At 40.8% G+C, this 16729-nt stretch overlaps 1 protein-coding gene across 3 annotated transcripts in view; it reads left to right on the forward strand.

Moving 5' to 3' along the window:
- Positions 1–16729, forward strand: part of BDP1 (B double prime 1, subunit of RNA polymerase III transcription initiation factor IIIB) — a 100730-nt gene that overhangs the window by 69261 nt on the left and 14740 nt on the right. For all 3 annotated transcript variants that reach the window (XM_060093011.1, XM_060093012.1, XM_060093013.1), the window contains 6 exons: positions 7251–7401; positions 7610–7790; positions 9934–9988; positions 10376–10553; positions 11306–11510; positions 16211–16250. In XM_060093011.1, coding sequence (XP_059948994.1) covers positions 7251–7401; positions 7610–7790; positions 9934–9988; positions 10376–10553; positions 11306–11510; positions 16211–16250 — 810 coding nt within the window. The remainder of the gene's footprint in view (positions 1–7250; positions 7402–7609; positions 7791–9933; positions 9989–10375; positions 10554–11305; positions 11511–16210; positions 16251–16729) is intronic.

Consider the following 16729-nt stretch of genomic DNA (forward strand, 5'->3'; position numbering starts at 1 on the left):
TTCAGATTTTTCATCATTAGTGTACAGGAATGCCAGAGATTTCTGTACATTAATTTTGTAACCTGCTACTTTACCAAATTCATTGATTAGCTCTAGTAGTTTTTCGGTAGCATCTTTAGGATTCTCTATGTATAGTATCATGTCATCTGCAAACAATGACAGCTTTACTTCTTCTTTTCCGATTTGGATTCCTTTTATTTCCTTTTCTTCTCTGATTGCTGTGGCTAAAACTTCCAAAACTAGGTTGAATAAGAGTGGTGAGAGTGGGCAACCTTGTCTTGTTCCTGATCTTAGTGGAAATGGTTTCAGTTTTTCACCATTGAGGACAATGTTGGCTGTGGGTTTGTCATATATGGCCTTTATTATGTTGAGGAAAGTTCCCTCTATGCCTACTTTCTGCAGGGTTTTTATCATAAATGGGTGTTGAATTTTGTCGAAAGCTTTCTCTGCATCTATTGAGATGATCATATGGTTTTTCTCCTTCAACTTGTTAATATGGTGTATCACATTGATTGATTTGCGTATATTGAAGAATCCTTGCATTCCTGGAATAAACCCCACTTGATCATGGTGTATGATCCTTTTAATGTGCTGTTGGATTCTGTTTGCTAGTATTTTGTTGAGGATTTTTGCATCTATGTTCATCAGTGATATTGGCCTGTAGTTTTCTTTCTTTGTGACATCCTTGCCTGGTTTTGGTATCAAGGTGATGGTGGCCTCGTAGAATGAGTTTGGGAGTGTTCCTTCCTCTGAAATTGTTTGGAAGAGTTTGAGAAGGATGGGTGTTAGCTCTTCTCTAAATGTTTGATAGAATTCGCCTGTGAAGCCATCTGGTCCTGGGCTTTTGTTTGATGGAAGATTTTTAATCACAGTTTCAATTTCAGTGCTTGTGATTGGTCTATTCATATTTTCTATTTCTTCCTGAGTCAGTCTTGGCAGGTTGTGCATTTCTAAGAATTTGTCCATTTCTTCCAGGTTGTCCATTTTATTGGCATAGAGTTGCTTGTAGTAATCTCTCATGATCTTTTGTATTTCTGCAGTGTCAGTTGTTACTTCTCCTTTTTCATTTCTAATTCTATTGATTTGAGTCTTCTCCCTTCTTTTCTTGATGAGTCTGGCTAATGGTTTGTCAATTTTGTTTATCTTCTCAAAGAACCAGCTTTTAGTTTGGTTGATCTTTGCTATCGTTTCCTTCATTTCTTTTTCATTTATTTCTGATCTGATCTTTATGATTTCTTTCCTTCTGCTAGCTTTGGGGGTTTTATGTTCTTCTTTCTCTAATTGCTTTAGGTGCAGGGTCAGGTTGTTTACTCGAAATGTTTCCTGTTTCTTAAGGTGGGATTGTATTGCTATAAACTTCCCCCTTAGAACTGCTTTTGCTGCATCCCATAGGTTTTGGGTTGTCGTGTCTCCATTGTCATTTGTTTCTAGGTATTTTTTAATTTCCTCTCTGATTTCTTCAGTGATCACTTCGTTATTGAGTAGTGTATTGTTTAGCCTCCATGTGTTTGTATTTTTTACAGATCTTTTCCTGTAATTGATGTCTAGTCTCATAGCATTGTGGTCGGAAAAGATACTTGATACAATTTCAATTTTCTTAAATTTACCAAGGCTTGATTTGTGACCCAAGATATGATCTATCCTGGAGAATGTTCCATGAGCACTTGAGAAAAATGTGTATTCTGTTGTTTTTGGATGAAATGTCCTATAAATATCAACTAAGTCCATCTTGTTTAATGTATCATTTAAAGCTTGTGTTTCCTTATTTATTTTCATTTTGGACGATCTGTCCATTGGTGAAAGTGGGGTGTTAAAGTCCCCTACTATGATTGTGTTACTGTCGATTTCCCCTTTTATGGCTGTTAGTATTTGCCTTATGTATTGAGGTGCTCCTATGTTGGGTGCATAAATATTTACAATTGTTATATCTTCTTCTTGGATCGATCCCTTGATCATTATGTAGTGTCCTTCTTTGTCTCTTCTAATAGTCTTTATTTTAAAGTCTATTTTGTCTGATATAAGAATTGCTACTCCAGCTTTCTTTTGATTTCCATTTGCATGGAATATCTTTTTCCATCCCCTTACTTTCAATCTGTATGTGTCTCTAGGTCTGAAGTGGGTCTCTTGTAGACAGCATATATATGGGTCTTGTTTTTGTATCCATTCAGCCACTCTGTGTCTTTTGGTGGGAGCATTTAGTCCATTTACATTTAAGGTAATTATTGATATGTATGTTCCTATTCCCATTTCCTTAATTGCTTTGGGTTCGTTATTGTAGGTATATTCCTTCTGTTGTGTTTCTTGCCTAGAGAAGTTCCTTTAGCATTTGTTGTAAAGCTGGTTTGGTGGTGCTGAACTCTCTCAGCTTTTGCTTGTCTGTAAAGGTTTTAATTTCTCCATCAAATCTGAATGAGATCCTTGCTGGGTAGAGTAATCTTGGCTGCAGGTTTCTCTCCTTCATCACTTTAATTATGTCCTGCCACTCCCTTCTGGCTTGTAGAGTTTCTGCTGAGAGATCAGCTGTTAACCTGATGGGGATTCCCTTGTGTGTTATTTGTTGTTTTTCCCTTGCTGCTTTTAATATGATTTCTTTGTGTTTAATTTTTGACAGTTTGATTAATATGTGTCTTGGTGTATTTCTCCTTGGATTTATTCTGTATGGGACTCTCTGTGCCTCCTGGACTTGATTAACTATTTCCTTTCCCATATTGGGGAAGTTTTCAACTATAATCTCTTCAAATATTTTCTCAGTCCCTTTCTTTTTCTCTTCTTCTTCTGGAACCCCTATAATTCTAATGTTGGTGCGTTTAATGTTGTCCCAGAGGTCTCTGAGACTGTCCTCTGTTCTTTTCATTCTTTTTTCTTTATTTTGCTCTGCATCAGTTATTTCCACTATTTTATCTTCCACCTCACTTATCCGTTCTTCTGCCTCAGTTATTCTGCTATTGATCCCATCTAGAGTATTTTTTATTTCATGTATTGTGTTTTTAATCGATGCCTGATTCATCTTTAGTTCTTCTAGGTCCTTGTTAACTGTTTCTTGCATTTTGTCTATTCTATTTCCAAGATTTTGGATCATCTTTACCATCATTATTCTGAATTCTTTTTCAGGTAGACTGCCTATTACCTCTTCATTTGTTAGGTCTGGTAGGTTTTTATCTTGCTCCTTCACCTGCTGTGTGTTTTTCTGTCTTCTCATTTTGTTTATGTTACTGTGTTTGGGGTCTCCTTTTTGCAGGCTGCAGATTCGTAGTTCCCGTTGTTTTTCGTGTCTGACCCCAGTGGCTAAGGTTGTTTCAGTAGGTTGTATAGGCTTCCTGGTGGGGGGGAGTAATGCCTGTGTTCTGGTGGTTGAGGCTCGATCTTGTCTTTCTGGTGGACAGGTCCACGTCTGGTGGTGTGTTTTGGGGTGCCTATGGCCTTATTATGTTTTTAGGTAGCTTCTCTGCTAATGGGTGGGGTTGTGTTCCTGCCTTGCTAGTTGCTTGGCATAGGGTGACCAGCACTGTAGCTTGCTGGTCGTTGACTGAAGCTGGGTGCTGGTGTTGGGATGGAGATCTCTGGGAGATTTTCGCTGCTTGATATTATGTGGAGCTGGGAGGTCTCTTGTGGACCCGTGTCCTGAAGTTGGCTCTCCCACTTCAGAGGCACAGCACTGGCTCCTGGCTGCAGCACCAAGAGCCTTTCATCCACCCAGCTCAGAATAACAGGGAGAAAAAGCAGAAAGAAAGAATTAGTAGAAGAAAGAAAGAGAGAGGGAAAGAAAGGAAGAAGGGAAGAAAGGAAGGAAGGAAGGAAGAAAGAAAGAAAGGAGGGAGGGAGTGAGGAAGGATGGAAAGAAAGAAGGAAAGAAAGGAGGGAGGGAGGGGGCAATGAAAGCAAAAGGAAGAGTGAATGGAAGAAGGGAGGAGGGAGGGAGGAAGGAAAGAAAGAAAGAAAGACAGGAGGGAGGGAGGGAGGAAGGAAAGAAAAAGAAAGTGGAAAGAAGAAGGGTGGGAGGGAGGGAGGAAAGAAAAAGAAAGAAGGAAAGGAAGAGCGGAGGGAGGGAGGGAGGAAGGGAAGGTAGGAACAAAAGAAAGAGCAGGTAAAGTAAAATAGAGTAAAGTATGAAATATAGTAGCGTTATTAAAATTAGAAAGTAATTATTGAAAAAAAAAAAAAAAAAAACGGACCGATAGAACCCTGGGACATATGGTGGAAGCAAAGCTATACAGAGAGAATCTTACACAGAAGATTACACATACACATTCACAAAAAGAGAGCAGGGGGAAAAATCAAAAATCTTGCTCTCCAAGCCCACCTCCTCAATTTGGGATAATTCGTTGTAAAAAGAGGAAAAGGGCAAGAAGTCTGAAATCTTGCTCTCTAAGTCCACCTCCTTACTTTGGAATAATTCGTTGTAAAAAGAGGAAAAGGGGGGAAAGTCTTAAATCTTGTCCTCAAAGTCCACTTCCTCAATTTGGGATGATTCGCTGTCCATTCATGCACTCCACAGACGCAGGGCACATCAAATGGACCGTGGAGCTTTAATCCGCTGCCTCCGAGGCTGCACAGAGAGATTTCCCTGACTCTGCTCTCACAGCTCCCGGGTATCAGCCTTGGACCTGGCCCCGCCTCTGTGCGTAGGTCGCCGGAGGGCGTCCGTTCTTCGCTCAGACAGGACGGGTTTAAAGGAGCCGCTGATTCGGGGGCTCTGGCTCACTCATGCAGAGGGGAGGGAGGGGCGCGCAGTGTGGGGCGGGCCTGCGGCGGCAGAGGCCAGCGTGACGTTGCAGCAGCCCGTGGCGCTCCGTGCGCTTTCCCGGGAAAGCCGTCCACGGGTCTCGGGACCCCGGCAGTGGCGGGGTGCACAGGTCCCCCGGAAGGCGGGGCGGACAGTGACCCGCGCTCGCACACAGGCCCCGCGGCTGCGGCGGCGGCGGGCGGCGGCAGGCAGCGGCGGTGGCGGGCCGCGGGGGCGGCGGCGGCAGCGGGCCTCGGCGGCGGCGGCGGCGGGCGGCGGCAGGCGGGCCGCGGCGGCGGCGGCGGCGGCGGCGGCGGCGGGCCGCGGCGGCGGCGGCGGCGGCGGCGGCGGGCCGCGGCGGCGGCGGCGGCGGTGGCGGCGGCGGGCCGCGGCGGCGGCGGCGGCGGCGGCGGCGGCGGGCCGCGGCGGGCGGCGGCGGGCGGCGGCGGGCGGGCCGCGGCGGCGGCGGGCGGCGTCGGGCGGTGGGCGGCGGCGGGCCGCGGCGGCGGCGGGCGGCGGCGGCGGCCCACGCCCGTCTCCGAGGTCCACGCCTTACCCGCGGCTCGCGCCTGTCTCCGGCGCTTCCCTAAGCAGCCCTTTTAATGCCCTCTCCTCGCACACCAGGAAACGAAAGTGAAAGTGAAAAAAGACTCTTGCCTCTTCAGCAACTCCAGACCCTTTCCCCGGACTCCCTCCGGGCTAGCCGTGGTGCTCTAACCCCTTCAGGCTCTCTTCCTGCCGCCAGCCCCAGTCCTCTCCCTGCGCTCCGACTGAAAGCCGATACCCAAGCCTCAGCTCCCAGCCCCGCCCGCCACGGCGGCCGAGCAGAGAAGCCTCTCGGGCTGGTGTGTGCCTGAGGGCACCGATCCTCTGTGCCGGAATCTCTCCGCTTTGCCCTCCACACCCCTGTTGCTGTGCTCTCCTCCGCTACTCCGAAGCTTTCCCCCTCCGCCACCTGCAGTCTCCGCCCGCGAAGGGGCTTGCAGTGTGTAGAAACCTTCCCTCCTTCACGGCTCCCTCCCACTGGTGCAGGTCCCGTCCCTATCCTATTGTCTCTGTTTATTCTTTTTTTCTTTTGCCCTACCCAGGTATGTGGGGAGTTTCTTGCCTTTTAGGGGGTCTGAGGTCTTCTGTCGGCGTTCAGTAGGTGTTCTGTAGGAGTTGTTCCACGTGTAGATGAATTTCTGATGTATCTGTGGGGAGGAAGGTGATCTCCGCGTCTTACTCTTCCGCCATCTTCCTCCGGCTCCACCTATGCTCATTTTATTTTATTTTATTATTTAAGATTTTTTGTTTTTTGATGTGGATCATTCTTAAAGTCTTTATTGAGGGCTTCCCTGGTGGCGCAGTGGTTGAGAGTCTGCCTGCCGATGCAGGGGATGTGGGTTCGTGCCCCGGTCCGGGAAGATCCCACATGCTGCGGAGCGGCTAGGCCCGTGAGCCTTGGCCGCTGAGCCTGTGCGTCCGGAACCTGTGCTCCACAACGGTTGAGGCCACAATAGTGAGAGGCCTGTGTACCGCAAAAAAAAAAAAAAAAAAAAAGTCTTTACTGAATTTGTTACAGTATTGCTTCTGTTTTGGTTTTTTTTTTTTTTGGCTGTGAGGCATGTGGGATCTTAGCTCCCCGACCATGTATCAAACCTGCACTCCCTATATTGGAAGGCAGAGTCTTAACCACTGAACTGCGAGGGAAGTCCCTATGCTCATTTTAGAATTGAGTTATTTGTCTTTTTATTATTGAGTTCTTTATATGTTAGTGCTGTTTTTAAAGATTAATATATTGAAAAAAATCTTTCCGTATGATTACATAGTGCTCTTATATCATTTTTTCAATAGCCTAACTATATTTTCCATGTCCCCTCCCTGCCAAGGTCCCAATCCCTTAGGGTACTAGTGGGAGCAGGAAAAGCAGTGTAAGTGGTAGGCTGCCTAGATTATATTCAACCCTACATGTAGAAGATCTGGATAGTTAGCATCATCTTTTCCCTGTTTTCAGTTTCTTGATCTCTGGGATTTTCTTTTAGCCAACAATTCCTGTGGTTCAATTAGTTAATTCATTACTTTGGCTTGAGTGGTACCCGGAAGGTCTCTCAGTGTGCAGGCCCCAGTTACCTCTTTTATACAGACGTCATTTTCTTCTGCTTTTTGACATTATTCATTACAGAACAGCTCCCTCCCCAACACTTCCCCCAAGGTGGAACCAGCCAGGCCTCCTGTGTACCCACCTCTAAACCTCTTCTGTATGTGGGTTTCTGATTATACTGCTATTACAGTAAAGTAGAGATACAATAGCTGTGGCTGCCAGGAGTGAAATATATGCAGTGCAGACTCATTAACTATCTCATTTATGTTAAAAAGTGTAAGTGACCCAGACCACCTTTTTGCCATGTGAATAAGCTTGCTTTTTGGATTAAGAGAAGTTTGGAAGAGCCACTATGTAGTGATCTTTGAAAACAGAATATGTTTCTAATATGGAGATTTTGACTTTACTATTTGGGCTATATTTTAAATGTATTTTTTGTTTAAGAAACTGAGAAAAATGCTGCTAAAGAGAGAGAATTAGAAGATAAAAACCTTGAATCAGTTACAACAGCAGAGAGTAAGGAGCCGATCAAATTGGCATCTGTACACGGTATTGAAGAAACCGGTATTTCACAAGAAGCACACCTAACTGGAAGGTAAAAGAGGAAAGATATTCTGGGATTTCATTTATATTCTGTGTCAACTATAGGCATAAGCGGTAGCTGTAAGAATTTGTTCTGTTGCATTAAATCTATCTTAAAAGTTTGAAAACCATTAAATTAGATGAACTTTGACATACCTAGTTCTAAACATAGTTCTGTGGTTGTCTCCTTGATTTCAGATACATACTAATCTGTCTTTCAGAGATGAAGATGAAGAAGGGAGGTCTGCAGAGGTTCAGCTGTCTTCAGTTGCTCCTGTTGTTTCATCTGAGTCAAGGCCCCACACACTTGGTTTGGGTATGGGTCTTGGTGAGAGTTCTGTCGAAGAGCCCCTGGGAAAGGACTCTAACGGAGACAGTGTGCTTATACTCCATGTGCCAGAGGTAAAAGAATGTAAAATATGACGGGGTGGCCAGCTGTTTATTCCTTATTTAAAACGTTAAGTTCTAATTTACACACAATAAACTTTACCCTTTTTAGTGTTCAGTTCTACAGATTTTCATAAACCTATATAATCATATAACCAATACATGAACAATTCCATCACTCCCCAACTTTTCCAGGGTCCTTTTTAGTTACTCCTTCTCTCCACCCCCCCACCCCTGACAACCACTGATCTTTTTCTTTCCCTATAATTTTGCCTTTGCAAGAATGTATTGAATATGTTTTTAGTCTCTGGAACATAGAAATAAAATAACCAATACCTAGCTTTGTTGTAAAAGCTTTGAAAGAGGAAGTGTTTTGTACAGAGAGAACTCTTGCTTCTTAGCCCCTGGATCTGAGAAGTTCATTCTCAGAGCAAGTGTTTATTGAGATGTTGTGTGTGCAATACTGTGTGAGATACTTGGAATACAACCTTGCGAGGAACAGATGAGTAAATGAATGGTTAAACTCAGTCTGCTAGGTGTTATGAAAGAGAGTTCTGTGGGACTCAGTTGGAGTGGCCCTCAACCCAATCCAGCGACACTAATCTGGTGGGGGCAGTGGGCGGAGCCCAGGCATTAGCTTTTTTTTTTTTTTAAAGTTCCCCAGGTTATTCTAATGTGCATCCAGCACTGAGCAAATCCTTGATCTGGAAGAACAAGTATGAATTAGCCAGTTACAGGGAGAGGAACATGTACAAAGAACAAGTGTGAAACAGTATGACATGCTCAGGGACTGTATAAGTAACTATGAGTGGACTATAAATGAAGAAAGTGCTTAGAGATGAAGTTAGGTAGCCTGGGGACAGATCATAAAATGAATTTTTATGGCTTGCTAAGGAGTTTGGGTTACATCCAAAGTTATGGGATTTTCCCCTACCACCCAACTTTTTACTTTTTACTTTTTATTTTGAAATAATTTCAAATTTAGAGAAAAGTTGCAAGAATCTTACATAGAAATCTGTTAACATTTTGCCTCATTTGCATGCATACCTAGCTCTAGACATTATTTTCTCTCTGTGTTGCTCTCCATCTTGGTAGGTACTTTAAAACAACTAAACCACCTGAAAGTAAGTTGTAGACATGAGTCTTCACCCACAAATACTCCAGCTTGTATCTAAGACCAAGGACGTTCTCTTACAGAAAAATGACAATACTATTACCACACTCAATATTACCATACTACCTAACATTGATTTAATAATAATGTGTAATATACAGTTGCAGTCAAACCTCTTACAGTGCATTTAGCTGTCATTTCTTCTTACTTTTTTAATCTAGAGTAGTCCTCTTGCCCTTTTTCCTCTTTTGTGAACTTGACATTTTAGAAGAGTCCAAGTTAGTCTGTAATCTGGATTTCTTTTACTGCTTCCTCATTATTAGATTCAGGTTAAACGTTTTTTTGCAAGAGTACTACATAGGTGATGTTTTGCTCTTCTTTTGCATCATATCAGGGGACACATAATGTTGGTTTGTCCCATTATTGATGTTGGTGACTGATCACTTGGGTAGAATGGTACCTACCAGTTTTCTCCATTATAATTGCATCTTTTCCACTTAGTAAGTAATTTAGTATGCATTGATGATTCTTGCCTGAGTCAATTACTGACATTGTTGGTTGCAAAATGAAAGTTTTAAGATCTTAAGCAGTAGAGAATTACAATTGGAATTGCATTTTAGAGAAAACAATGTTTACAGTTTTGTGGAAAACAGATTGGAGGGAGCCATGCTGGGGGCAAGGAGACCAGTTTGCTTCCATATACATGTCACCTACTAATGGTACAGTGGCTGCTGTGATGGGGATAGAGAGAAGGTTGAAGTGTTTGGATCTCCCTTTTCTGTTACTTCAAAAATCATTTCATAGCCTATACATATTTAACAATTTAGTCATAATTCCCTTGTGTATATATATGTGTTTATTTAAATGAATCAGAAATTTATTGGTACAACTAAAAGTTTCAAAACACTTGAAAATTTCTCTATATAGGTTAGATAAGTTGTTGAGTTTTGAAACAATAACTGATCACAGTATCACATTGTCAGGAAAACTTTTAAAACTGAGATTTGGTCAACCTCACTCTTTCATTTTAATTTTTTATGGCAGTGTAGTATTCCAGAAGTCCAACAAGAGAATATAAACAATCCTCAAGACCTAACAGGTATGATAATCTGCTTCAGTAGAGTCTTAGAACCTAATAGTATGTTTTTTACTGCCCATTTGACTATGGAAAAACAAAGCGGTTATTGTTGGTCTATGATGGCCTTAAATTTAAAAAAAAAAAACTTGAAGTATTTTGTATATAAGTTTTGTTATTCAGAATTATAAATCTTAAAAAAAAAGGAATTATAAATCTTCTCCATAGTGAATCATCTTTATCCTTTACGAAATTTTTATTTATTTGTTTCTTGGGGGGTATAATTTAGTTTTTTATTCTTCGGGATAAGTTGTCATGAGACTTTTTAGAAGTGAAATAAATTAATGATTTTCTGTCATTTCATGGTTCAGCTTTTCATTACTAACTTTTAAACTTTGATAATGAATCTAGTTGCTAATGTACATCAAGAAGATGAGGATGAACAAGCATTCATTTTAACTCTGGTGGAAATCCCAACCAATGGAGTAGAAGAATTTGCTGATACCACTATGCAGTTAATGCCAAACCCTTTACTGCCAGCCCCCATATTGGTCAAATCAGTGAATACAGAAGAAAGGGGGGACATGAGGTAATGAATCAACTAAACTGTTTTTGCTACGGGGAAGGGGTGCTTTATGAATTGAATAGTATTGATTGAACAAGCCATTCACCAACATTATTTGTAATTGTCATGGAGATCTTATTTAGTAATTATGTGGTAAATTAGAGAAGAAATTACTGATTTTATATCTGATAAAGATGCCATTTAAATGTATAATATAATACTTTTGTATGAAACTTTGTTGGTATTTTAAGTATTTTGAAAGCTAAAAAAATTTAGCAATATGAATCATAAAATAGCATCTGTTAAAGGTTACTCTGTATACATTTATATATTTTTAAAATTCTGAAATAAATATACATTCACAGAAAGTTGCAAAAATAGTACAAAGGCTACGTTTTAAAATATTTTTGATATTCATTTTAATTCTTTGCTGTAGAATTCTTAAGTTGTATTTTAATAGTCATTGGTTAAGATGCTTAATTGTCTATCAAGTAACATTAGAATTTGAAGCCTTTTATATTAGGAAGAGACATTTTAGAATAAAATTTAACTTTACTGACAAAGAAAACATTATTTTTATGCCTCAGATTTAATTCAATATTATGGAACTTAAGTTGTGAGCTTTTAAGTATGAATGGAGCTCAAAACTAACATTTTTGTGGCCATGGCCATGTATATATTAGTTACTTTGAAGTTTTTTGGCAGTTTTCATTGGAATAGCTCAGGCTTTAACCTCATAAAATAACTAATTTAATGTGTGTGTATTTTCTATGCAGTATCAGTTTTCCAGTAACTTCAGCTGGTCAGGATGACATGTGTTTATCTAATTCTGGAAGAGATGATTCCGAAGAGCCTCCTGCTAATTTGGATCTTGTATCTAGGAAGAGATTTCATTGTAGGCTTGATGAAAGTGACCATGTTCCTCCTGCCAAAAAAAGTTCACTCACTTTAAAAGACGATTGTCAAAAATATACCTCTGAGGTAAGATGGAATCATTAAGCTAGTAAGATGGCCATATTGCAACAGATCTATTTTTCTTTTTCCTTTAGACTCTTTATATAAAGATAGCTCTAGGGACTTCCCTGGTGGCGCAGTGGTTGAGAGTCTGCCTGCCAATGCAGGGGACACGGGTTCGTGCCCCGGTCCGGGAAGATCCCACATGCTGCGGAGTGGCTGGGCCTGTGAGCCATGGCCACTGAGCCTGCGCATCTGGAGCCTGTGCTCCACAACAGGAGAGGCCGCAACAGTGAGAGGCCCATGTACCGCAAAAAAAAAAAGATAGCTCTATACTTTTTACCATAAATAATCCAGATAAAACCAGTTTTGGATTTTTACTTTCAAGCAGTTCTAGGTGAAAATTGATGGATATTAATCAGAAAACCCATTCCCAGCACAGTGTCATTGGCTAAAAATTAAGCTGAAAGCATCATACAGATGTGGATCTTGGCTGTACCACTTAACAGCTGTGGGATCTTAGGCAAGATTCTTCACTTCTCTGAATGAGTTCCCTACTGTGTAAAATGGTAATAGTGATATCATCACTACCATTATCATAATGCTTAAAGCTTCCCGTTGCTCTTAGGAATAAAACCAGAACCTCTAAGGCACTGTTTTTGTTTGGCTGTTTTCTGTGTCTAATCTCATCTTGTGCTGGTCTCTGCCTTGCTAGCCATATTGACCATCTTTCAGTTTCTCAAATGCACCGTACTCCTCATGGCCCAGGCTTTTCTTTTGCTGTCTCTTCATTTATGAAACATTCCCTTGCAAAACACAGACTTCTTTAGCTCAATCATCACTACCTCAGGGACGCCTGACAATACAGTGCAGATTCAGTTACCAGCCACTGTGTTGTATATTTCTTAAGCACCCTCTTGTTTTTGTTTCTGGTAATCATCATAAGTTACTACACTATAGAACAACACTATGGAAAAATTAGAATCTATATTCTCAAAGGGACAGTTGAAGGGACGGACAGTCCTTAGATGATAGTAGACAACAGAGGCGGTGTATTCTGCGATATCTGATAGGTTAAAAAATGGTATCCTGGAATAGTTTTTAATTTCTCTTATTATGAGTAAGGTTGAACATCTTTTCACATGCTTAAGAACCAGTTGTATTTCCTTTCCTTTGACGTGACTCTATACTCTTTACTCATTTTTCAATTGGGTTTGTTGATCTTTGTCTTGTAGATTTGGAGGAACTCTCTGTTTTGTATGTCTGTGATATGAGTTGCAAATTTTTTTTTCTCAGATTGTTGTCTTTTAACTCTACTTTTTGTGATTTTCTCATACAGACTTTTTTGCTAAACTTTTTAACGTGAAAGTTTTCAAACATTTAAAAAGGTAGACTGGCTAGTATAATGTATCCCTATGTATCAGTCATCCTATTTCAACATTTTGTCAGCATTCCATGCAGACATTGTTTCATTTTATTTTAAAAGTATATTTAATGACATGGAAAAAAGATCAGAGTACATCACTATATGCAAAACTAGGTCACCAGTTTAAAATAGGCCATTTAAAAAATGATAGATATACATTGGTGTGACTAAATATATAAGAAAAGTATGTATAGTGTCTCTTGGACCTGTTTGTGGCTTTTATTTTCTAAACTGTTTTCAGCATTTTAACGATAAAAAATTGCTTATAAATAGCCGAAGTTATAATTTTAAATTCTAGAATGTATATACACTGCACTCAGATAGACATGCAAATACTTTTTATTTTTCTGTAATCAGATATATCAGTCTTTTGGGGAATTCCCTGGCATTCCAGTGGTTAGGACTTGGGTGCTCTCACTGCTGGGACCTGGGTTCGATCCCTGATAGGGGAACTAAGATCTCGCAAGCTGTGCAGCATGGCCAAAAAAAAAAAATTTCTTTTTATTAGTCTTTTTCTTTTCTTTTTTTTTTTACTTATTTATTTTTGGCTGCATTGGGTCTTCATTGCTGCATGCGGGCTTTTTCTAGTTGCAGTGAGTGGAGGGCTACTCCTCCTTGTGGTGCATGGGCCTCTCACTGCTGTGGCCTCTCCTGCCGCAGAGCATGGGCTCTAGGCACACAGACTTCAGCAGTTGTGGCACGTGGGCTCAGTAGTTGTGTCTCGCGGGCTCTAGAACACTGGCTCAGTAGTTGTGGCACACGGGCTTAGTTGCTCTGCGGCATGTGGGATCTTCCTGGACCAGGGCTTGAACCCGTGTCCCCTGCATTGGGAGGCGGATTCTTAACCACTGCGCCACCAGGGAAGTCCCTATTAGTCTTTTTATGTATAGCTTATGGAGTATGTTATACATTGAAGGTCTACCTTGAATTTAATATAAATTCTTTTAATTAATATTATTGATTTGTATAGAATTTATTTTGGTTTTAAGAACAGTGGAACCAACTTAATTTTCCCCAGATGCCTATCCATTTGTCCCAGCACCATTTTTTGAATAATTCATCTTTTGTCCGCTAATCTAAAATTCTACTTTTGGGGACTTCCCTGGCGGTCCAGTGGTTAAGGCTCTGAGCGTCAGGGAACTAAGATCCTGCATGCTGCACGGTGTGGCCAAAAAATAAAATAAAGGTGTATTTTTTAAAAAATAAAATGAAATTCCACTTTTGTCACATATTAAATTCCCATACATATTTGGACATATTCCTGAACTTTCCTTTCTTCTTCATTGATTTACCTATTTGTTCTGGGGCCAGTATCACACTGTTTTAATTATTGTAGCTTTTAAGTGCTTTACTATCTTAAAAAGGGATAGTCTGGGGGCTTCCCTGGTGGCGCAGTGGTTAAGAATCCGCCTCCCAATGCAGGGGACACGGGTTCGAGTCCTGGTCCAGGAAGATCCCACATGCCGTGGAGCAACTAAGCCTGTGCGCCACAACTACTGAGCCTGCATTCTAGAGCCCGCGAGCCACAACTACTGAAGCCCTCGTGCCTAGAGCCCATGCTCCGCAACAAGAGTAGCCCCCACTCTCCACAACTAGAGAAAGCCCACACGCAGCAATGAAGACCCAACGCAGCCAAAAATAAATAAATTTTTTTGAAAAAAGGAATAGTCTGTCCCTCTCCCCAACCCCCAATACAATTTTCTTCTTTTTCCAAGTTTTTCCTAGTCGCTTATGTTTTTTCTTTTTTCTTGGCTGTGTTAGGTCTTTGTTGCTGCACGTGGACTTTCTCTAGTTGCATCGAGTGGGGGCTACTCTTCATTGCAGTGCACAGGCTTCTCATTGCGGTGGCTTCTCTTGTTGCGGAGCACGGGCTCTAGGCGCACAGGCTTCAGTAACTGTGGCTCACAGGCTCTAGAGCGCAGGCTCAGTAGTTGTGGCGCATGGGCTTAGTTGCTCAGCAGCATGTGGGATCTTCCTGGACCAGGACTCGAACCTGTGTCCCCTGCATTGGCAGGCGGATCCTTAACCACTGTGCCACCAGGGAAGTCTGCTTATATGTTTTAAAGTTTATATTAATTTCAGATTTAGCTTATTCAGAGCTTAAAAAAAAACCTATTGATACTTGTGTTAGGATCATACTAAGTTGACAGATGAACATAGAGAAAATTGACATCATAAATGTGATGTTGAATCTTCCTGTCCAGAAACACAGTGTGTCTTTCCAATTGTTTAAGACTTCTTTTGTGTCTGTCTCTCAGGGGTATTTTAAGTTCTTCTTCGTATAAATCTGGTACATTTCTTGTTGGATTATATCTAAGAATTTTATCTTTTTTGTTGCTATTATCATTGAGTTCTTTTTAATCTAGAGAGCTTTACTGAATTACCCTCATTGTGTATAGTAATTTTTCAGTTGGTTCTCTTGAGTTTTCTTAGTAAACAGTCATATCATCTGCCAATATAATTTTAATTCTTCTACCTTTTACACCTTTAATTTCTTTCTTTTCTAATTATATTGGCTAGTATAACTTTAAAAAAATCAGAAAATAGTCCTGATAGTGGACAACTTTTTCTTATTTCTGACTTTGATGGGAATACTTCCAGTGTTTATGAAGTGGGATGCTGCCTTTCGGATTGCAATAGTTGTATTTTATGCTGTTAAGAAAATGCCTGTCCAATTTTATATGTTTTTTTAAGAATGATATTATTGGACACTTTTTAGATGATGTTATTTTTCTCCTCAGATCTGTTAATTTTTATTAATATGTTTTATAATATTAAATCATCTTTGTATTCCTGAAACAAACTTTTTTTTTTTGGCTGTGCCTCCAAGCTTGTGGGATCTTAGTTCCCTGACCAGGGATTGAACCTACGCCCTCAACAGTGAAAGCGTGGAGTCCTAACCACTGGACTGCCAGGGAATTCCCAAACAAACTCTGTTTGATCGTGATGTTTTAGTCTTTTGATGTGCTGCTAAATTATGCTTGTCATATTTCATTTGATAGTTTTGCACTGATTTGAGACTGGTTAGTTGGTATCAATATTATGCCTGATTTATAAAAGGCATTTGGAAGCTTTCCCTCTTCTGCTATGCTGTGGAATAATTTAAATAATAGTTGCAGTGTCTTTTTTATAAATGTTTGGTAGAATTCCCACAAAACATGTCTGACCCTAGCTTTCTGGGAAATACAGGTTTTCTTAAGAAAGAAAGAAGGAAATAAAATTAAGAAAGAAGGAAGGAAATAAAATTAATTTTATTTGACAATTAGATTTCTAATTTTTTTTGTTAATTTTCTTAAAACAGGTGTGTTCAAAGGAATTAATAAATGTTTTGGAGAAAACAGGTGAGTAAAATAAATTTTAATGTGATTGCATTTTGCTAAGTACCCCTGATTATTTTTGATATATCTTGTTTAAATTTGGGATTGAAGCAGAGTCTTGCTCATTTTTCTCTAAGAATCACGCCTTTATTATTAGAAGTTTTTCTTCCCTTCTGAGATCTTAGATTTGGCACTTTTGGTGGCCATGAAAAGCTACTTTCATCCTGTATTTAATAGAAAATCATATGGCTCCATGATTTCCTGTAAAAGCTCAACAACTACATTTAAGTAATTAGAAAGCTGGGTATTAAGGAGTTTTTTTTGTTTTGTTTTGTTTTCTTTTTGCGGTATGTGGGCCTCTCACTGTTGTGGCCTCTCCCGTTGCGGAGCACAGGCTCCGGATGCGCAGGCCCAGCGGCCATGGCTCACGGGCCCAGCCGCTCCGCGGCATATGGGATCCTCCCAGACCGGGGCACGAACCCGTATCCCCTGCATCGGCAGGC

Source organism: Mesoplodon densirostris, chromosome 3 (genome assembly GCF_025265405.1).
Source record: "Mesoplodon densirostris isolate mMesDen1 chromosome 3, mMesDen1 primary haplotype, whole genome shotgun sequence".
Lineage (NCBI taxonomy): Eukaryota > Metazoa > Chordata > Mammalia > Artiodactyla > Ziphiidae > Mesoplodon > Mesoplodon densirostris.